Here is a 23463-nt window from a genome sequence, read left to right as displayed (position 1 = left end):
GGGATTTAAGCCTAACCAAGGAGGCGATTGTTGCCGATGCGCCGGCACGGCGCCAACGCGACTCAACGCTCTGCGCGTTCCAGGATCTGCAACTGAGAATGGAATACCAAGTAGATGGAGAGGACATCTCTCCAGAGGATTGCACGGAAGACATGGGTTGGAAGGAAGCCGAAACGAGACGCTCAAGGAATAAGCAAGCCGCGGTTAGCGTTCCTGCTGCCAAGGGTTCGACCAAGGCTGGCGTTGCAGGAGACGCTCGAGCCAGTCGTAGTAGGTATGACACCAAGTATACAATCGTGCGAGCTAGACGCATGCCGCCACTACCTAAGGACTTCAGCAAAATTGTGCTACGACCACGTGGAGGATTAAATATCTCGAGAATTGGCACTGGAGCCGTGGCAGACGCGATAGTACTGGCGGCCGGCGTCAAAGAGGAAGAGGCCATGCAGGACATCATCTGTTCCAACTTGCAGCAGAACATTATGGTGGCAAGCACTCCGGACCAAGACAGAGCTTCAAGATATCTCAAGGTCAAGCAAATTGACATTGGAGGCAAAGTTTTCGAGGTTAGCGCGTACGCCACGGCACCCCACGATACTTGTAAAGGAGTGATTCGCGGGATCCCCGTAAGCGATACTCAGGACATTTTGACCCGAAAGATTGTGAACGCGAACAACCCGCTCGCGCTGCAGGCCAAGAGAATCAAGGACACCGGGACAATCATCATAGCGTTCGAAAGACACAAGGTGCCCAGATTCGTGAGATATGGACCTTCACTTTTGCAATGCTCCCTTTACCGCAAGAACATCGATATTTGTTACGTCTGTGGAAAGCTGGGACATCGGTCTGACGTCTGTCCGAACCCAGCTGAAACAATCTGCAGAGGCTGCGAGATCAAGAACCCAGATAGCCTGCACCAGTGCAATCCAAGATGCAGGCTGTGCGACGGTCACCATCCCACGGCAGACAAGGAGTGCAAGAACAGGTTCTTAGTGCCATACGTCGTCAGACGCAGACGTTGGGAAAGATCGCGAGCAGCCGCAGAAGCCCGGGACGCATCAATCACATCGAGTCCAGACATCAACGACAAGCAGCTTATTCCAGCCTACAGGACCCAGAGCATCCAGACTACACAAGAACAGGAAAGGCGGCCCCACTCCAGGGGGAGGTCGCGTTCCAGAAGAGGTTCTAGACCCAAGGCCCGCTCCCAATCACGGGGGCGCTCGAGTTTTCAAGGTCACCATCAGGGTCGGGATCAGCCTGGGCGGCACCCGAATGGCCAGCTGCCTGGCGTTCAGTTCGAGATCACGGCTTCACACCTGGGGAGGACGCCTGCAGTTACTTCGAAAGGCAGCTGGGCTGACCGAGTGCGCAACGGCGGGGCAGAGGTGATGACAGGTAAGCTGCTAGAGCATGATAGAATTGCACAGCTAGGGCAAGAAAACGCGAGACTTACAAAATCAAATGAGAGGCTATCAGCTGAGTTAAATGAAATAAAAATTCTTCTCACTAAGCTAACCAGCGCGCAATCTTCACAGCCAATGCCTCGGCCAGTTGATGTCCCTGTGGCTGAAAACGTGGGGGACTCGAGAACCACGAAAAAGAGGGCAGTCATGACAGAACACGTGGAAGCCAACCAAATGACCATGTCAGATATGAAAGAGGTGTTTGACACGCTCAGCAAAGTAGTAGCCAATCTTAGCGAGCAGATGGGTAGGCTACAATCAAGCGTGGCGGCACTGGAAGAGCATATGACTTTGCGCATTACAAAGGTCGAAGCATATCTGCACAACACAGCAAGGCCTCCTCATGCACCAAGCTCACCCCTTCGGCCACCAATACTAGTGGTTCCAAACCTGTTGACAGGTGCAGCATCAGGCTCTGGCCGCCCATGTAATAACCATGATGGCAGCGCTACGTGAAGCATTTCGTATCTGGCAATGGAACTGTAGAGGTTACCTTAAAAAGAAGGCAACCCTGCAGCAGTATATCAGGAGCAGCCAAGAAAAGCCTCATATTATATTATTACAAGAGACCCTGGATTACAAGAGACCCGTTGCCTGGATTCCGGCCTGTAATATGGGATACTGAAGGGAGGGGAGTCTGCACCTTCGTATGCAACAAACTAACGCACGTAACCCACGACCTCAAGATAGAAGCAGGCCGGTTGGAACACGTCTTGGTAGAGATCGTGCCGGGTACCAGCAACCGTCAGAGCATTTTCATTCTTAATATATACAGCAGTCCAAAAGAACAAAAGCAAGGGTTCAAGACTGTTCTAAAGAAAGCTGTTAATATCGCCGGGGAATGTCCACTCGTCATAGCAGGTGATTTCAACGCCCCTCATCATACATGGAGTTACAAGTACAACACTGGGAAAGGAAATCGACTTTGGCAAAGTGCCAGTGAACTTGATCTCACCCTAATCACAGACCCCAGCCTACCAACAAGGCTTGGTACATCTTGCTGCAGGGATTCCACCCCGGACCTTACATTTGTAAGGAACATCAAGAAGGCCTAGTGGATGAACCTTGCTTTAGACCTTGGGAGTGACCACTGCATTCTTGCCACTACCTTCTCCGTGGAGCGTAAAAAGCAGAGAGAATTGCACTTCACAGACTGGGATAAGTTCAGGAAGATAAGGATGGAAAGGGAACAAGATGGCCACAGACAAAGCTTGGAGCAGTGGGTCAAACAGATTAAAGATGACATCAAATCCGTCTCCTCCACCATTACCACAGATTTTCCGGTTGAAAAAATGGATAGCCGGCTCGCTCATCTTCTTGAGGCAAAGCAAGCACTATTGAACCGTTGGAAGGGTCAGCGCCTGAACCGAAGACTGAGGAAGAAGATAGCTGAGGTAAACAGATCAGTCGAGGAACATTGTCGCGCACTATCGAGGCAGCAATGGGACGAAATCTGCAACTCCGTCGATGGTCAGATGCGCAATGGCAAGACATGGAATATGTTAAAGCATCTCCTCAACGAAAACACCACCAAAACAAATCAAAAGCATGTTATCGCTCGAATTTTGCATAAAGAGATAGGGCGCACTACAGAACGGCAAGTTGTCCAGCAGCTCGTGCATAAGTACCTCCCAATCAAAAGAGGATTGGCACCACCAACTAGGCAGTACCAGGGCACGCCAAATCCAGGTCTTGAGGGCGACTTTAACATCGAGGAGATCAGAAGAGCCTTGCATGATCTCAACGGCAGGTCGGCCCCTGGCCCGGACGGTATATCAAACAAGGCCCTGCGTAACCTTGATGACGATTCAATTGAAACCCTGAGGGATATGGTCAATTCAGTATGGAAAGAAGGCAGGGTGCCAGAGCAGTGGAAGCTGGCCAGCACGATCTTTATTCCTAAGCCAGGAAAGCCCCCTAACTTGGACAACTTGAGGCCAATATCCTTGACATCATGTATCGGCAAGGTCGCAGAACATGCCATACTGCACAGGATAAACAAGTTTTTGGAATATAACGACATATATACACACAATATGGTTGGATTCAGGGCAGGGCTATCCACACAAGATGCATTGAAGCTTATCAAACACCAGGTCATTGACAATGAAACCAGAGACGTGAGAGCCATTCTGTGCCTAGATCTAGAAAAAGCGTTTGACAACATCCACCACTCATTCATACTCGAAGCAATTTCCAAGCTTGGTCTAGGGAAAGCCTTCTATGACTACGTATGGTCCTTTCTTACAGATCGGAAAGCCGTGATGAAGATTGCAGATATCGAGACCGCAGCAATCAAACTAGAAGTAAGGGGCACGCCACAAGGGGCAGTGATTTCACCAATGCTGTTCAACATTGCCATGATTGGACTGTCAAAGAAATTATCGAGCATTGAAGGATTGAAGCACAGCATCTACGCAGATGACATTACCATCTGGTGCACAGGTGGAAGCAAGGGGCAGATTGAGAGCGCTCTGCAACAGGCGATTGACACCGTAGAAGACTACCTTCGCCCTTCCGGGCTCAAGTGCTCCTCGAGTAAGTCAGAATTTTTGCTTTATCGGACTGCACGCCGGGGACCGAAGCCCAGGGGATGGAAGCCGTTAAATCAGATAGACATCCACCTCCGTACAAATCAAGGGGATGCCATCCAGAGGGTCCACTCCATCAAAGTCCTGGGAATGCTGATAGAGTCTACCGGCGCCAACAGCAAATCTATAGCCAAGTTAACTCGGAAAACAGACAGTGCGGTGCACCTCACACGCAGAGTGGCCAACAAAAGAAATGGGATCAAGGAAGACAACCTCATCAGGTTGATGCATGGTTTTGTTCTAAGTCAGTTCACATACGAGGCAGCAATGCACAACTGGTCAAGAGCAGAGTCCGAGACACTGAATGTGCTCCCCAGGAAAGTTATCAAGAAGGTCCTGGGCCTACCCATACATACCAGCACCGAGCGTCTGCTTGAGCTTGGCATTCACAACACGCTCGAAGAAATAGCAGAAGCCCAAGAGAGAGCACAGTTTGCAAGGTTATCTACAACAAGGTCGGGGAGAATGATCCTGCAGGAGCTGGGCCAACACCCAATATGGCAATCAGGCACAATTACAATGATATCCCCGACAACATCAGGGAGAATATCACAGTGTCTCCTATACCAAGAAACATGCATCCAGAACACAACGTCGGAAGAAGAGTAGCGAGGGCCAGGACTATACTTCGTCAAGTCTCAAACGAGGAACGAGGGGTCGTATTTGTTGACGCGGCTTCCTACGCCAATGGGAAAGCGTTTGTGGCAGTGGTGGTCGATGGGGCTGGCCATGTTGTCAACTCAGCGACGGTCAAGACGAAAGACCCAATCATTGCGGAACAGGTAGCAATCGCCTTAGCACTCAAGATGGATAACATTGAAGTCGTCTACAGTGATTCCATGACAGCACTACGGGCGTTCGCCAAGGGGACGGTCTGTGAACAAACGCTGAAAATACTGCAAGGCAAGAACATAACACATCATCTTCTGAGTTGGTTCCCAGCTCACCTTGGACAAATCAACGATTCCCCTCCCAATCTCAACGAAGCAGCACACGAGGCGGCGCGAGAACTCTCCAACCGCGCCTCCCCGGGGATGCGTTCTACCGGTGAAGGGGATAACCGGGAAATTCTTACAACATACAACGAGCTCACTAAACATTTCTACCTGTCTAGAAGGATTTTCCCTCCACCTCACAAAAATCTAACCCGGCTCCAAGCACTTACATTAAGGCTTTTGCAAACGCGGATGTACCCTACTTTGAAAATGTTACACATCATGTACCCTGACCTATACCCAAGTAATCTTTGTCCACATTGTGGGGAAATAGCTTCATTAGAACACATGCTCTGGCAGTGCACCAATTTCGCTCATTTATCGAACATCACCTCTGCCAGATGGGAGGCGGCAATCCGCAGCTCGTCCTTGGCAGATCAGCTCTGGGCTGTCCACCAAGCCCGCGAGGCGGCTGAGGAGCTTGGCATCTCAGTCCCCACGTGGGAGCTGCCCGCAACACAGTGATCTGTGTTTTGGAGGACCAAATACAAGTTTATCCAATCCAATCTAGCGTGACCTCCTGTATTCTACGCTCACTTCCTTCGTTGTCATTGAAAATCATGACTGCTGATTTTTCCTTACTGAATCTAAAATCTAACCTATCTCCCTCATTACCGTAGATGTCCATCAATCTCTGCAAATCTTCCTTGTTGTTGGCCATTAGCACTATATCATCTGCGTACATTAATGCTGGTAGTGCCTGATCAATAAGTTTTCCTTGTTTGACTAAAGAGAGGTTGAAGCCCAGTCCACTTCCCTCTAATTTTGCCTCTAATCCTTGTAGGTACATCATGAATAATAAGGGTGACAGGGGGCACCCCTGCCTAAGCCCCCGTTTTACCTCTGCAGGCTTGGATACCCGTTTTTCCCACTTTATAACTACCTTGTTACCCTTATAGATACCCTTTAAGAGATTAGTGACTACATGTTCCACGCCTAGTGTGTCCAGAATTCCCCATAATTCCTCTTGAAGCATTTGTAACTCGAGCGCCCCCTAGGCGGCCAGGTTCGGAATCCGAGCCAGCGCAGGCAGCTCTGTAGATCGCCGCGATCTGGGCTGGTCAGGACAACGCCTCCTAGATTTCCCGTGCCTGCCGATTTCCTGTGCCTGCCGATTCTCAAGTGACTGGCGGTCACTTGAGAAGCGGCGGTTGTCGAAACTACAGTGGTAGCGCCACTAACGTAGGGATGCCTCTAAATACGTTTTTGGTGCTTATATGCAACAAAATAACGTAAAAAAGTTTGAAAAGGCTAAAACGTAATTATAATGAACCCTAAGCAAGTGACGCCGTCAATCAGCAAGCAACTTTTTTTAATAGAGGCATCCCCTGAAAGCAGTAGCAAACGATAAAATTGCCGATCTTAAAAGTAAGTACAAAGACCCTTACCTCTACGTAGGCAGCGCCGCCATAGATGAACGGCGTTTCGCGCTTATCCGGCAGGCACAAGAAATCTAGGGAGGCGTTGGTCAGGAGTACAGTAGGTTGTGGTCAGCAATGTGTCGTCGTTTTGTGAACTGCGCGCAGCTCCGCCCAAGTGTTTGCGGGGTAGAATGCTCACTGCGCACTCAGAAGACCCAGGTTCGTATCGCAGCTGAGGACGTTAGACTTTCTTTTTTTTTTTCTCAATTGTACTTGCACAGGTGTATTGGTTTTTTTTTAAATCTGGCTTCAGTTGCTACAAAAATCACGCGAAATATGACGGTGCGCTTTCATCGCAGGCGGTTGAAAGCATAGAGTTTTTTAATATTGTGAGGAACCACAATATACACGAGAGGGAACTCTGGCGCTAGTGTCTATGGGAGCTGCAACACACGGCGCTTCAGTGAGCATGGGAATGATGGATAGTGCACACATTTGTCTGATTTTCGTACTTCTGGCCTGCTTTTGGATCCGTGTGTGTTCGTGTGCTTGGAGCTGTGTTCTTACGAAACAAATATTAGTAAATGTTCAGCGGTTGCGGTTCATCATTTTATTTTTATAGACTTACCTTTTCAAATGAGATCACGAAGTTCAAAAGGGTTCGTCCTTTTTCTTTAAAACGAAATCGTAACTAGCAATACACGAAGCTGCAAGTACAATTCGCCGGCCGCAAGCACGAAGACTAGGCGAATGTGTGCACTACCCATCACTCCCATGGTCGCTGAACGATCGCAGCGCTAGAGTGCCCTCTAGTCACGGAGGAAGGAAAAGGTAAGGAGAGGCCCTGACGTCACTTGTTGTGAAGCCGCAATGAAGCCGGAAGTCGGCCATATTGAGTAGGCAAATTCTCCTCTCTTGTTTACATATGAATGCGAAGCAGAAGGCGCGCCTCCCTCTCCCGCTCGGAAAGCACGTGGGCTGCGCAGCGCGTGTGTCGTGACGATCCGAAACTAATGGAACTGGGCTCATCACTCAGAGCCAGCGGGACACCTTCAGCGAAATCGCTTCGTACGAGTAATAACAAAGAGTAACAGCTCGCTGACAACGAAGCAACTACGAAAGAACGCGCGCTAGATGCACTGACAACGGCGGGTGCTTTCACGTCATTAATTGAGCAACTGTACAGACAACACGATCGGTCGTGCGCCTTCTACGGTTGCATTCCGCCACGCGACTGACGCAGCGTCCTGCCACTGTGTCCGTGTTCCGCGTGAAACTCACCTGCGTCAGCATTCTGCGACCGTGGTGACTTAGAGCACGGTGCTAGTGACAGTTGAACGTGGTTGCTGTTACGTTGAGATTACATGCAATGCTGGTGGAGAGTGTACAAGGCGGAACAGAAAAGGTGTTTTAATACGCACATGCAAGTTGTTACTGTACACACACAACACGAAACTACGTATGTGCACATGGTCCTCACGGCGTCTTGCTGGGCTCAACAGCGTCGTCCGTTGTCACAAGCAGGAGCACTGCTCAACCGTCACTGACCTGCAAGGCGTTCGTCGTCATCAGCTTCGTCATGGTGTCCAACGCCATTTCGCTGAACACTAACTGCTTCATCCGCGTCATCCGCCGCACGACACATGGATATGCACTTGTTCTACGCACTGTTGAAAACGCGTGATGGACAAAGAGATTTGTAAACGTTGCTAAGAGTAATGTAACAGCCAGACGAACACTACGTAACCAATAACGCGGCGCCGAGCACAGGTATTGTCCGCCACGGCTCAGCACGAGACCGGCAGAGGCACACATTCCGCCGCCAGCCACGGCCGCTCACTGCTAGACCAGCTTCACTGCGCAACACGTAACCATAACAACGCCGCCATTGCGCCTACTGAATATGGCCGCCATGATGTCATTTCCGCCACATTTTTTACGCCCTGCGCCGGCTGGGCCAACGTTTATAGATACTTTTTCAGTTCCGCAACTCCTCGCGCCGCGCCCAGGGAGAAGGCGGCCGGCCGCCGCACCCGCCACCGCAGCGCTGCAGTCGCGCCTTGCGCTAGGAGAGCGAGAGTCGTCTGCTAGCGCGAAGGGTGTCGCGTGAGCCTTTGCGTGCGCCCGAGTGAGAATTGTGCGAACAGTGTACTTGGTCTTTACTCTCGCTATTTAACAGAGGCCACGCGCTTTAATTCGTGCGCGTTGTATGACTCACGAACTTGAAAAAAAGCCTGTACGTACTTCGCAGGCATCCGTTTTGCGCAGTGACAAAGTGATCGCTTCACCCTGCGCCTTCCTGTGTCCATTGCATCAAGACCACATTAGTAGTTTACAATTCAGCGCGCTAAAAGAAATAGAAATCTTAAACTTATAGCACTCGGGGTTACGTAACATGAGGACTTGGCGACTAGTAAATTTTGTTGGATGAATGAAACACTGCTATTCGTCTTTTTTTTTTTTTGCGGTGGGAAAACGCCTCACGAATAGATCGAAAACTGACGTACACATTTCATTACACGTACACGGCACAGATTTGTCGGCAGGTTTACTGCGAAGTTCGTTAAACTAGCTTTGCCTTCTTGCGCTCTCTCTGTGCCCGAACGGCACTGCTGTTCTCCAAGCATTTGGCTCGTGCGAAGAAGTGCATACGAGTTGTTAAATAAAAGTGAATTGTTTGAGCAGTAAGCTGATTAGCATGCTCGGAACAGCCAACAATATTTGTGCCTCTCTTCACTAGAGCATCCAGCACATCCCAAAATAAGTCACCAAAACATGTGCCTTTGCTAGCATGCTTTATAGTGCGTTCTACCGTGCTCACACACGCAAGCAGTTTTTCTGAAGGGTATGCAAGGCTGCCACAGACGTATTCGCGCTCGATGACCAGTATGGCCTCCTTCGACAGTGAATCACGCCTACCAAGGGCATCTTCTTTGCAGACCTCACAGCGTGTAGTTTTCTTCAACTTGAAAGCCACGTAGCCTGCCAGGTAATACAAGGCGGTCGCTTCTGGTGATGGTGCATTGTATTCATGATCGTCGGCATCACTTGAGAGGGCATGGAATGGTATGGACATCAGCTGCTGCCAAACTTTATCTTTCATTGCACTTTTCCGAACGAGGGCCTCACGACGTTTTTCTCCGAGGCTTTCAAAAGCGCTAAGCAAAACACGATCACTGCCGCTCTCACAGTTCCCTTTGACAGCCACTTTGACAGGGGTGTAGAGGGAAAGTAGCCTAAATAACTGGCTAAACTTGGTCACTGTAGGATGGTCTTCGTCCCCTCCAAATGACCTCACAAGGCCAAAAAATCTCTGCAAAAAAAGTATAGATGTAAGCACCTTAGGTTGCCTCGCGGCAACAGAACTCTTACCTCAAGTGGATCCTGGTTTAATTTGGCTGTTAGGATGTAGCTCACACCCTCGTTGTGTAAGAATTCTATAATGGATAACACTGACATCAACGTGACGCGCAAGGACTCGACAGTTTGATTTGATGCGATGAGTTTGACATTTTTTCTTGCTTCCGTCTGATTCAGCATGTCCAGAAATTCCTCCAGGAACTGAAACATTATGCGTGAATGCATGAAAAATAGTCTACGAAACTATAACAAAAGTGATACAAATGGTGCAAAAGAAAGTGGGAATAGTGTATCGAAATATAAGAATTGATCACAAGGTTTTTTTGCTGCTCACATAATGTCAATACACAAACCACTTACCTTAATTTTAGGGGAACCTTTTCTTATGCCAGCCTGGGGGATCTTCGCATTCAGAATGTCAAAAAGATCATTTAACAGGGATGTAACTTTTTCAGTTCCTGCAGTGTCATCAAAGCCGGGTACATTTAGCTGCCGGTAGATTTTCAAACCAATCGCCACACTGCGGCTGAACAGCTGAAAAAGAGGTTCATATTTTAGTTCGATTGCGAGTGCACTTAATCGAGTTGCAAGCCAGATGAACTTATGTTGTTTGCCAATGAATCCATGTTTACATTAAGAAATATTAAGTGTATGTAGCAGGAGCATTCAGCACATTACAATAAACTAAGAAACAGGTGACAAGCAAGGTCATATTAAATGTCTTACTTGAGCTGCCAGGCGAACATTCATGGCCTGAAGCTTCTGAGGCTTGATGTGATACTCGGTCAGTTTTGGTACCACCTTTATCTCCACCTTCTTCTCGGCATCATAAAGCTGCTCGTAGGCTGTTATAGAACAGCCATCTTTTGTACTTCAGGCAAATCTTTAATTATATCATCCAGAGTCGCCGTCAATGCGTTCTTGAGCTTCTCACTCAGGTGCTTTACATCTGCTTTCTTTCGCTCTCGTGCGGCAGTGGCACGAATTAGCCGCTTTCTCAGCGCACTTGCTGCCACGGGCACCTTTCTCTTTGATCGTGTGGACGTTGCCTTTCGCTTTAAACTTTTTGTCAAGTTGGCACATGCAGCACACACTTCTTTATCTGCGTCAGTCAGAACGGCGCAATCGTTGTGATGAAGCCTACCTCCAACTTTTTTTGTCACTCTGCTGGAGTTGGTGACATCGATAAGAGGGCAACCACGGCAAAATTGTTTTGCGTGCACAATTTGTACAATCGCTTCCACATCTTGCGCAGAAAATATGTTAATCTCTGCATCCCAGCTGCGCAACAGTCTTCCATTTGCATGGATGACGTACGTGAGGTCCTCGTGAATCGCGACGCTCTTCAGGATCGCGTAAACATCGTCCTTCATTCCCGCCTTGTAAAAGATAACCTGCCGAGGTTTACCAGTGTCCTCCTCAAGGTCCGCCATTCTCCAGTTTTTCGGAAGCTTTAAAGATGAGCCGTTTTCGACAATCTGTGCGAAATCAATGTCGTGCACGGGATCAGGAACTTCTTGCTGGTACTCATCTGATGGCGTAGCAACAAGTACGACTTTGTTGGGTAAGCTGGCCCTATCCTTAGGCGACCGCCGCCTCTTTATTGTTTTTGACAAATAGCTTGGAACATTCGGAAATTGACACGGCACGGCTTCAGGCTGTAATGCCCAACAGCCGCGGTCTATTTCAACAACCTGGCCGTCAATGACATGCTTGTAAGTCTTCACAATGTCATGTTGCATAAAATGCACGTCACACACTTTGCATGTCTTGCTCAGAAGTTTATCGGCGCGGGGAATAGCTCTCACCCACCTTTCAAGCAGCTGCGGATCGGACGGCGGTGCAAAAAAGTGCCGCTTTTCTGGATTGCTTTTGTACCCGCTGGTGCAGCCGGGCACGAAGCAAGTTGGCATCGTAAAGCTTGGCAGCTCCGAGACGTCCTGTGGCCGGTAGTGCTAGGTTGTCACAATTCACAGATGATCGAAGTCTTCGAGGATAACCACGTGCGCGCACGGTCACAACAACGAGAAAAAAAAAGCGCGATGACAGCCGCGCACGCGGCCAAGCCGTATCTATAAACGTTGGGCCAAGCAACTGCGGGGAGGAGCAACACCGGCAACACGTGCGCCCGCGACAGCGCAACTCGCGACTGTGGCGCCATCTCACTGCCCGGGTAAAACCGGCGGCCGCCTGCGGCGGCGGAGTTACGGAACTGAAAAAGTATCTATAAACGTTGGGCTGGGCATGCCCTCTCCTTACCTTTTTCCTTCCTCCGTGCCTCTAGTTAATTTTGAGAAACATTATGGCAGCTCCCGTAGACACTAGCGCCAGAGTTTCCTCTAGTGTATATTGGGAAACTTTATGGCGGGCGGTACCAGGGCAGCTAAGCGTTTTTCATCTGCGACCCATAAGGGCGCGTCAGTCGAGAGTTGTTCAAGACCTGTAACTGTACACTACTGTTTCAGAGGCTATGCAAAGTGTTGCGTTTTTGCACCGTCCACCGCAGGTTACGCTAGCGACCGAGAACATTCTAAAATGAAGAAGGAAAAGGGTGTGGCAGCTGTTTTTATTCTCATGCGGCAGGCATCTAAATAGAGAAGCGTTGCGACGACACATTGCAGACTACCGATCGCAGCGCTACGAGCGGAGTGACCCTGTTTGGCTTCAATTTTCGGAGCTCGGTCAGTGTATAGGTGTTCTGTGGCTCGTTCCGGGCACTCCCCTTATTCCAGCCACTGTAATTCTAGTCATAGCATAAAGGAGGCTATGTTCTAGTACACTCTCCTATTCTACCATTTTCTGACTGCACTCTGCCTCAGCGGCATGATGGCGCGAGTAGTGTCACGTTTTGGTGAGCACAACACAACGCTGCCCAGGACCTGCTTTGCAGTATATCATGTATTATTTTGCAGGCACGTACTGGAAGAGCCTATTGCAAGATTACGGCGCTGCTTTGAAGGACATTGTGAAGGATTCAAGGAGCCGGCCAGGCAAGGCAGCCCTCATGCTAGCAGGTACGCATGTGTAGGAGCCAGGTGTTGATTGGTTCGTTTCGATTACATTTGCTGTGGTCGAGCTAGCCTCCGTTTCTACCATAGTTTCTACGTGTCGCTGAGCAAGCTTATGTACGACACCGGTGAGTTGGTAGAAAAGCTACTGTTTGTGTCACTGCGGGTATTTCGTGCGGATGAGCCGTTTTTTGGTCGCTAGTCGCATTTATCTGCGCGACCTGCACGAATAATGTATGGGGTCTTAACATGCCATAACCACGATACGACTACTGTACGCCGTAGAGGAACGCTTCGGCAATTTCGGGTCAGCAGTCCCTCACGGTTACCTCGGTATTTCCACGGCAACTTCTGAAAATTGCCTCAGCGAATCGGCGGTGCTATGTGAGCCCGTCGTGGCGACCACGCAATGCGTGATCACAGCGTGGTGCAGTGGCGGTCAAAATATGGCGATTTCATTGCAGGAACAGGGGTGGAGCAGAGCACCGAGAGCAGGGTCACTCAGTGCTGCCACTGGTATGCGGCACGCTTCTAGATAGCTGGTGAGAGGGCGACAGCTGGGAGGAAATATAGCAAGTGTCCAAAAGGTTTGAAACACCAACATTTTCTGCAGGACAGCAGCGCTGATAAGCTGTAATTTTTCACTAATAACCTGATTCGAAGTTACATAGTGCATGTGTGCAATGATGCATCCAGCAAATGTAGCAGCATAATAATACGTTTGTGCAATAATGCATGCGGCAAACATTGCTGCATAGCCACCTGTGCAAACGGCACCAGTATTATACGGCAAAAAACAGCAGTGTCAAACTACTCATAGTTGCTGCTGCACTCCCGAGCTGAAGAAAAATTCAGTCGCACGACTCTGTGCAGCAAAAGTGCTCCCGTTCTGCTACCGAGTGACAGTGCTGCTACTTCTGTTCAACCGCTGAAACACACTGGCTCCGAAGAGCACTTTCAGTATGCTTTTGAGTGCTCCTGTTTTCCTAATGGCATTCACTGAAGACCAATGGGAGCATGTGGTGGTATCACGGTGGTGCGGCCTACCCTTTGAATTGGGCCGTCGTGGAGACCACGCCCTAGCTAGCAAGATGCCCTACTGCCAACCAGTTACTGTAAAACAAAAGGTGAACAGCACAGCGGTGTCTTATGATGGCAGCTTATGAAAGTCAAGAGCGCGGACTGGAATGCCAGAGTATACACAAGGTGTCACTTCTGCAGTCACTGGGGAAACACAGAGGGATGTTATCATAAATGCAGAACTTGTACTGGAAATGCACGCTGCCCCCTTGTTGTCCACAGCACACAAAACACGCATAATAACATGTAACATTCGTGCACAGAACTAGATCACGCATGCTGCAATTAATTTTTGTGCTCCGAGAGAGTATGTTAAGCAGAATGAAAAAAGAAACGTGGTGTACGCTGGTGTATAGTACTTTTTTTCCTACACGCCCAATTTCAGCTCCACTAACATCGTTGGCATTCGTTGGGCTAACTGTTTGTTCTTCATTTTTAGTGGACTGGTGGCGAGTAGTGGAACTTGTTCAATTTTTGTGGCACATGCGGTTTATCGTGGGCTGTAACTACATGACCTGCTGTGACGACATTAGACACGGACAAGCCGAGAATTTTGGGAGCTTCGCACCTTAAAATTCACACAAATGACACGGTCGCTTTGGGAGCTTGAATGCTGCAGTTGTCGCTGCATTGCTGTTTCTAGAGAGGAAGGACCAGGTGCGTAGTCGTAGCTTCTTCTGCATCCACTGAACGCCAGGGCAGAAGACGTTTAGGTTCCTCGGGCATTGATGCTCGACCAGCTCCTTACAACTATGTTGGCCTCCCGAAAGTTTATGTCCAAACAGACCAACTTGTCTTCCCCCTTTCCCAGGGGCATGTGTGGAGAGTTTACGATGTCAGACCAGTCTAGCTGCCCTCATCAAGTTCGACATGTCGTGTTCACTCGATAGCTTGGCATGCGTAGGTTTTTCAAGCTAAGTATAAATTGCATGCTTTTTGTGTAAGTAGTTTTATTTAGAGGGCGAACAGTTACATTGCACACCTGGGCAGGGCCTCTGCTTCAAAAGGTGCTCTCTGAATGCCGCCCCACACATAATCTTATGAGGTGCCGCCGAGGTTCAGCGATAGTTTCTTTAACGTTTTCAATTTTAATATTTTAAGACTTCTGGTCATAATCAATGATGCTAGCATTAATCGCACAATGCATTATGGCATTTACAACTCAGTGTTGGGATCACAAGACCGAAAGGTGCTAATTGTAGCTAAAAGTCGCAAACAATAATTTTGCTGTTCCTTTAGCACTACTAATAACTGTGCACTCCGCAGGCAGTGGAGCAGTATGTGTGCTGGTGGCGACCAATCCAGGCCCAGATTCATTTCTTAATGCCCTTTGTTCGTCTTCAAACGACCTGCTGTTGCTGAGCGATGAAACACGCAACCCAGAATCTGAGGCATATGTGCGGCACTTGGAGACATGCCGCTGCCACGGTGCTCTGCGTTCCTGGGACCTGCTGCTGGCAACAGTTGTGTGGGAAAGTGACCATGCTGAGGATTGTGACTTGTATGCAGCTCGGTGCACATACCTGAAATCACGTCCGTTGACTCAGCGACACCGGCTGATTGATATTGGCCTCATTGGAATGTGGCTCAATCTTAGGCGAAAGATGAAAGACTGTGACATCAACTACGTGCAGTGGCAATAAGACTGTTCATCATCATGCACTCACTTGCATACACATGCGGTCTGCGATAGCCATGTTAGATAGAGAAAAAAAAAAAAAATCTGGAGAGCATGGATTGGCAATTTTTCACTATATTTATTAGGAATGAAATAGTAGTTTACAAATTAACAAGATCTTTTTCATTATGTATTAGCACAGCTTATAGGAACACCTGTACTGGAACTACAACGCTACTAAGACATTTTATACCATGTTAATGTTAGCCTGTATAAATCATACAAGCTTCACTTTTTCAGTCTGTATATTTTTTGGTACACTTGACTCATGTGCGATTTGTGGCAACAAGTCGAAAAGATTCAAGCAACATATGCCAAATTCCAATGTGTCATGTGGGAAATCATGCATTACTAATAATGAAGGTATCAATGACAATTAAGGCTTTTTTTCCAAGATAGCTTCCTAAGTGCTGATCCCACATCGTTGCTACAGACCCTAAGTGCCTGCCTCTTTTTTTCAGGGGTATGGTGAGGGTGGAGGGGGGATTCGAGTAGTGCAGTCGCTTATTCTTGAGTGCGTTCTTTGTTAGTGAACCTCATTGAAACTAGAACTCTCCGCTCAAGGCACGCAGCATAGTGAAAATTTAAAAATTTTTTGAAAATTTCGCGAGATATGTTTTTTGGCTCCATTTGCCTTATCTATTCTGCCATAAGCTTTGGTTGAGCAAGCCAATTCAAAGTTTCAGTCCTTATTACTATGCCCCTCCAAACAATGCAACATGGCTGAGCAGTGTGCTGTTGGGTACCACACACTGACAAAATATTATCAAGACTAGGGCAGAAGATCAACTACAAAAAAACAAACATTCAGTGAGTTATGCTTGTAGGGTTGTTTTTCTTTTGCAATGCTCACAATGGACTTCTCCCCATTTGCAAACACTGTGACATGACTGCGAGCACCCCACCCTCTATCCCCTCCTTGCAAGTGCTGCAAGGCAAGAAAGTTCCTCCGGCAGTATATTTCTGCATACCAAGGCTGTGTGTGCTTGCATTCCTTCGGCGAAAGTTGTTGCATAAATGTGAAGGGAACCATTGCTCATTCGATCAAACAAACACAGGCGGGAAAGGCAGAATAAACGGAAAGCGCTCAAATGCGTTGACTAGTAGCGCGGATGGAACACCTTTCACGGGTTTCGAAATTCGTCAATTCATGTAGCGCAATGGCATCGTTCACATTTTCGAACATCTCCACATCGTCCACAAAGCAATGGGCTGGCTGTGCGGACTGTGAAGGACGCATTAAAGAAGATTGGAAATGTCGAGTTGACGACCTCCTTGGCCTGAGTGCTTTGAAACTATAGCAATACCCCTCAACAATCCGGCCTTTCCCCTTCGGAAAGACTTTTGGGCTACAGGTTGCGCACAACTCGTATGCAACCAGTAGCCCAAAAGTATTTTCTTTTATCTTATCTTTTCGGCCAAGGAACCATCGCAGCGTTTCGGCCAAGCCGACGGTAGACACTGACTGGAAATTCGCACCAGGGCAAATCGTCTATGCGCGAAATTACGCAACTGGCGACAAATGCACGCCGGGAAGGGTCAAGGCCACGACCGGTGCTCGACTTTTGGAAGTGGAGACTGAGGCAGGGATTGTCCGTCACCATATGGACTAAGTACGAAAGTGCGATAAGGAATTGTTGTCGGAGAGCAAGGACACTCGGGAATCGGCGCTACCCGACAACAAAGCGACGACCGAAGACGCCAAGAACGTGTCTGCAGTATCGCAACCAATACGACAGTCCGCGAGAAGGGAAAAACCGGTGGAACGTTATGGTTACTAAGGTGGAAGAAGTGTTGCAACGCTAGCGGTTGCCGAAGTGGACGCAGAACAGCATGTGCATGCGTCCTCTCTCTCTCTCTTTGTTCCCTCTCTGCCCCCTTTCCCCTCTTTCATGATATAGGTTTCAAGCGGTCAATAAACACGCGGTCTTCTCCCTGGTGACAGCGCCTAGTTCATGTCTCCGGCGGCGTCTTCGCTGCCAACGTAACACATTGAGAATGGGGCCCTCTGCACTGGTCTAGTTTTTTAGAAGAGCTTCTTGCTGGGTGAGCTGGTGCATGAAATCATTGCACATTCCATCAAACAAACACAGGAGGGAAAGGCAGAATAAATAGAGAGAGCTCAAATTTGTTGATGAATAACGGAGCAGGAGGGACATTGAGAATGGGGCCCTCTGTAATGGTCAAGTGCTTTAGAACAGCTTCTTGCTGGGCGTGTCGGTGCATAACTGTGATGGGAATCATTGTACATTCGGTCAAACAAATACAATTGAGAAAGGCATAATAAATGGGAATAGCTCAAATGCATTGGCTAGTAACAAAGAAAGAGGGGCATTGAATATGGGGCCCTTTTTACGGGTTAAGTGCATTAGAAGAGCTTCTTGTTGGGCGAGTTGGTGCATAACTGTGATGGGAGTCATTGCACATTCGATCGTACAAACACAGGAGGGAAAGGCAGAATAAACGGAACAAGCTCCAATGTGTTGACTAACACTGGAGAGGGAGGGACATTTATAATGGGGCCCTCTGTACTGATTAAGTACTTTAGAAGACGTTCTTGCTAGGCAAGTTGGTGCATAACTGTGGTGGGAATTATTGCACATTCTGTCAAACTAGCACAAGCGGGAAAGGCAAAATAAAAGGAAAGAGCTCAAATGCATTGACTAGCAACGGAGAAGGAGAGACATTGAGAATAGGTCCCTTTGTACTGGCCAAGTGCTTTAAAAGAGCTTCTTGCTATGCAAGTTGGTGCATAACTGTGATAGGACAAATTGCACATTCAATTGAATGAACACGGGGGGGGGGGACAAGTATCTAATATACTTGACCAGCTTAGGTCCCCTTTCTAAATGTCTCTCCTTCATTACAAATCACCACCTTTGCAATTGTTTCATTTATTATTTGTTTCCTTCCTGTATTTATCCAGATGCATGTGTAACGATATACATAACAGTTATGCACCAACTTGCCCCACAAGAAGTTCTTCAGAAATACAAACACGGGCATCTAAAGAATGGGGAGGGTAAAAGCAATTCACATACTGGATGGGCAGTCTTCATTTTGGGTGGCTAACACAAATATATTAAAGGGACAGCAAAGGAAAATATTAAGTCATCTTTGATTGCTGAAATGGCAGTCCAAAAACCTAATAGTGCTACTTTTGTGGCAAAGAAGTGGTTATTTTTAAATTAAATCCCGTTTTAGCGGTCCACATCGCATTAGGGCACTTCAAATGCCCCACCTGGAAGTGGCCATCTCGCGTCACTGTTGCCATGTACAACGTTGCTTGGCTTTACTTCATAGCCGCCAACACTGGTAGCAGCAGAGCAAAAGTGGCGGGAGGCACAGCAGTAACAAAAACCACTGAAAAACTTTTAGCCATGGCCTCCGAAATGGTAGGTGTGCATAGTTGAACTGGGCCCCTTTAGATGGCACGACCTGACCAATTTAACTAGGCAGAAATTGAATTTTTGAAGCACTAATATTTTTTCCGTTAATCTAATAGAAACGAACAAGCAGCATTTTATTACGCCTTTTTATGCACGGAAGGTTCTAAATTTAGTGCAGCTAGTTCGATTACTAGTGATGAATTGTAGGCGGTAAGTCCGACGTCATCGGGATAATTTTGCGAATGGCGCACTCCAGTTGTGGCACATAGAGGGAAACCTCACCAAAGTAGAAACAAAAAACAATTGTGCCAGGTATTATGCAGTGATAATGAAAAAAAAAAAAAAAATCCAGGCTTGTGCAAAACACACAGCGGTCACAGTGAAAGCTGGAAAAGTGGCATTTCTATATAATGGCCATGCTACATATGACAGGGCACCGACATAGTTAAAGGGCACAAGACACATGTCAAACGGTGGAATGCAGTGATGGTGTTTGATGCCCCGATGGTATGCACACACACGACGTTCACGTACGGGATTGATAGGAGAAAAGCCCGTGGTGCGCGGCCCAAGCTGTGGTGGCAAACCCGAGAGGATGAGATGACATTGTCCTGTGGAGTGCCGAACAATGAAGAGGATGGCGTCGCTCTCGCGACGAAGGCGCCTGTAACCCTGATGCGGAGGTAGCAGCGTGAAGGTGCTGCAAAGCAGCCAACAATCTCGATAGACTACGAGAGATGCTCTCCAGACCTGCAACACCTTGTAACAGCAGTGCCTGGGCCACCTGCCGATCTTCGCCTTCTCAACAGGACACATGCGACTGACTTGACAGTCCCCAAAGTGCAACGTTGACAGTTAGGCCTAACCTGCCAAGGCCCACAAAGACTGGGTTACGAGATGGAAAGAAGTGGCCGCTCAACAAAGACGACGACCAATGATGACCGTATGACCTCTGCAAGAACTACGACGATGCGACATTTAGTTGTAGCTGTAATCGGACATCATGATGATTCGTGGAGTTTATTGGCGCAAGGGCCAGATATGGCCAAAGAGCGCCAGAGCGATGATAATGAACTGTGCGATGTGCAGTGTGGATAAAAAAGATGTGACGTGGCTGTAAATGGGCCAAAAAACAGTCGCTGTAGGTGCGTAAAAATATATATATAGTAAAATTATGGCAATGACAAATGATGTGTGCTATGGAGACATAAAATGATTTAAAAGTGATACCTATGTGAAATAAAAACTTGGCATGAAGCACCAGTGCCTCAACAGAGCCCTTAAAACAAGAGCATGGAGGCCTGGGCTCATTGAAAGCTGCTATCACAGCGGCATCTTCTGAACAGAGGATGCGCTATGAACTTGCTGGGCTAAAACCATTCAGTACTGCATCCTTTAAAAAGCTTAGAACTGATTTTGCATCAAAAAGCGGCTCTTCGCCGAGAAACATAATCGGATGTAAAGGAAGATGATAGCGGTATGCTAAAGGAAAATATTTCTTTCTTTCTCTTTCAGCTTCCAGACACTTCTTTCAGCTTCCGGACACTTCAAGAGGACGTGGAGGACGGTTAGCCTCTTGCCACATCTACCACAAGTAGGAGGTTCATCGTCAGTCAGCAGAAAGCTATGGGTACCATAAGTGTGTCCTATTCTGAGGGGACAGAATAGGACATCAGTTCGCCGCTTTCTCGTAGCGGAGGGCCAGTAACCTAACTGCGGATTAATCAAGTAAAGCTTATTATTTATTTCTGCGTCCCACAAGCGTTGCCAGTGGCTTCGCAGTTTCTTACGCAGGAAGGGTTTTAGGTCTGTTGCAGGGACAGTAGCGGTAGGGTTAATAGCGCACATTATAATTGACGTGGCCATTTGGTCAGCTAACACATTGCCCTCGATACTTCTATGGCCAGGTACCCAGCAAATAGTAACATGCTGGTTGGACATATACGCAGTACACAGGACGGAATACAACTCAATTATTACCGGATTTCTGAATCTAAAAAGTGATCTTAATGTATTTACGATGCTTAATGAGTCTGTAAATATAATTGATTTTTGTATGTTTGATTTCCGTATATGTTTCACAGCCGACAATAGTGCATAACCCTCAGCCGTAAGTATACTTGTTTCCGGGTGCAGTACTCCGGATTCCGAGAAGGATGGTCCGACGGCTGCATAAGCCACCCCTGCATGCGACTTAGAATCGTCAGTATAAAACTCTACGCATGAGTAGTTGGACTGGAGTTGTCCGAAGTGCATTTTAATATGTGCTTCTGGTGCATGTTTAGTGATCTCGACAAATGATGTGTCACAGTGTATAAGCTGCCACTGCCACGGCGGTAAAAGTTTTGCTGTGGGCGTAGGACAAAGTTCTAGCAGTGGAACACGCATTTCTTCACTTAAGTTTCTCACATGCAAAGAGAACGGATTTCTCACTGCGGGTCGATTATGGAAGAGGGTGGCAGCGGTCATATCGTTTATAGATGAATAAGAAGGATGCTTGATATTTGCGCATACCTTTATAAAATATGTGAAACTGCTATAGCATCGCTGCAGGTGAAGTGACCACTGATTCGACTCTACATAGAGGCTCTGGATCGAACTTGTCCCGAAAGCACCCGTTGCAAGTCGGATACCCAGATGGTGAACGGGGTCTAGGATTTTTAATGCACTTGGCGTTGTGGAATGATAAATTATAGAGGCATAATCAAGGCGCGACATGACAAGGCTTTTGTACAACTTCAAGAGGCACTTTCGATCACTACCCCATGTTGTACGTGATAGGAGTTTTAGGATGTTCATCGCTTTCAAACATTTCATTTTGACATATTTAATATGGGGAATAAACATCAGCTTAGAATCTAAAGTGGTTCCCAGGAAATTTATGCTCGCTGCTCACAGAGAGTTGGTCTCCCTTTATCGCAACATTTGGTAGCGGCATTACCCCTCGTTTGTTGGAGAAAAGTACACAAGTACTTTTCTCGGTGTTTATTTTAAAACCATTCTCATCCGCCCATTTAGACAATTTATTCATTTTAAGCTGCACTTGTTGTTCGCAGACAGACATATTGCATGATTTGAAACTCATCTGCACATCATCAATATACACGGAATAAAACATCACGCTTGGAATGACTGACTGAAGGGAGTTCATTTTTACAAGAAAGAGTGTGCAACTAAGCACGCGCCCTTGCAAAACACCAGTCTCTTGGGTAAATGATCTAGAGAGAGCATTTACCACTTTTACGCGAAAGGTTCGGTTAGACAGATAACTTTTAATTGTGTTTAGTATGTTCCCATGGATGCCCATGCCGGCAAGATCGCATAGAATCCCGAATCGCCATGTGGTATCGTAAGCTTTCTCCAGGTCTAAGAGTACCGAAAGTACAAACTGCCTATGAATAAATGCATTTCTGATGTATGTCTCTATGCGAACAAGGTGGTCTATTGTCGACCTCCCCTCTCTGAAACCACACAGAAGGGAGTCTAGTATACTGTTACTTTCTAGAAAGTGGATTAAGCGCCGGTTTATCATTTTCTCATATAGTTTGCATAGGCAGCTTGTTAACGCTATTGGCCTGTAGCTGGCAGCCAAGGACGGGTCTTTGCCTTGTTTAAGTACCGGGATGACTATCGCTTCTTTCTATGATCATGGAATATACCCAGCTTCCCACATGGTATTGAAGAGGGTTAGGAGTGTTTTTAGTGCTTCGGGGTGAAGATACTTGATCATTTCGTACATTTTACGGTCGCCACCTGGCGCCGAGTTGTTGCAGTACGCAAGAGATGCCTTAAGTTCAGCTAATGAAAATGGGCAGTTGTAAGGCTCCATGGATGGACGTTTACATTTAAGGGGTTGCCGTTCTTTGCGTTCTTTGAATCTTCAGAACGTTTCTGTGTAGTGCTATGCACTGGAGACATATTCAATGTGTTCGCCTAGGCAGTCCGCCTGCTCCTCCAGGCTCTACCCTCGGCTACTTAGCAAGGGTAGGGGGTGTGACTCCCGACCCATTAACTTGTTTACCCTATTCCAAACCTTCGTTTCGTCGGTGTAAGAGTTTATACCGGAGATGTACCTATTCCAACTTTCTTTCTTTGCAAGACGACGCATTCTTCTGGCTTGGGACTTAACCTGTTTGAAATTGACAAGGTTTTTAGCCGTTGGGTAATTTGGGAGTAGTCTCCAAGCTTTATTTTGTCTATTGCGCGCTTTTCGACAATCGTCGTTCCACCATGGGATGCGACGCTTATTAGTCATTCCGTTAGATTGCTTGATACATTTCACTGCAGCGTCAATAATAAAACCTGTTAGGTATGCTACAGCATTGTCTATATTAAAATCAGCAATGTCATCTCCGTCTAATAATGTAATTTCTCGGAACAGTTCCCAGTTGGCTGACTTGGTGTTCCAACGAGGAAAGTCAGGCGAGCATGTATCTTCTTTTCTTAACTTCAACATAATCGGGAAGTGGTCACTCCCAAAGGGGTTCTTAGGAACGAATCACTCCATATATGGAATGAATGTACTCAAGACAATA

General features: G+C 47.5%; 2 protein-coding genes across 6 annotated transcripts in view; one reads left to right on the top strand and one right to left on the bottom strand.

Annotated features, from left to right (window-relative positions):
- The window catches only part of LOC119163313 (uncharacterized), a 217758-nt gene that overhangs the window by 188428 nt on the left and 5867 nt on the right, over positions 1-23463 (top strand). For 4 of the 5 annotated variants that reach the window (XM_075872944.1, XM_075872943.1, XM_075872942.1 and 1 more), the window contains 2 exons: positions 12686-12787; positions 20444-20522. In XM_075872944.1, the coding sequence (XP_075729059.1) occupies positions 12686-12787; positions 20444-20522 (181 nt within the window). Of the gene's footprint in view, positions 1-12685; positions 12788-15127; positions 15325-20443; positions 20523-23463 lie in introns of those variants that run through there. The other variant, XM_075872947.1, reaches the window with a different exon arrangement.
- Positions 8859-11206, bottom strand: LOC119179289 (transposable element P transposase). The gene is made up of 5 exons (XM_075874141.1): positions 11091-11206; positions 10500-10644; positions 10134-10307; positions 9786-9974; positions 8859-9726 (listed from the first exon to the last, which is right to left on the bottom strand). The coding sequence occupies exons 1-5, from the start codon at positions 11204-11206 to the stop codon at positions 8977-8979; spliced, it is 1374 nt and encodes a 457-aa protein (XP_075730256.1). The 3' UTR covers positions 8859-8976.

Source organism: Rhipicephalus microplus, chromosome 9 (genome assembly GCF_043290135.1).
Source record: "Rhipicephalus microplus isolate Deutch F79 chromosome 9, USDA_Rmic, whole genome shotgun sequence".
Lineage (NCBI taxonomy): Eukaryota > Metazoa > Arthropoda > Arachnida > Ixodida > Ixodidae > Rhipicephalus > Rhipicephalus microplus.
The sequence above is the reverse complement of the archived record's forward strand: the minus strand, read 5'-3'. Positions and strand labels throughout refer to the sequence as shown.

Coding starts and splice junctions, on each gene's coding strand:
- LOC119179289 (XM_075874141.1), bottom strand. CDS start 11,206: ATGGCGGACCTTGAGGAGGACACTGGTAAACCTCGGCAGGTTATCTTT. Junction 10,645..11,090: donor GCGATTCACGAGGACCTCAC/GTACGTCATCCA, acceptor ATTTGCCTGAAG/TACAAAAGATGGCTGTTCTA. Junction 10,308..10,499: donor ATGTTCGCCTGGCAGCTCAA/GTAAGACATTTA, acceptor CCTCTTTTTCAG/CTGTTCAGCCGCAGTGTGGC.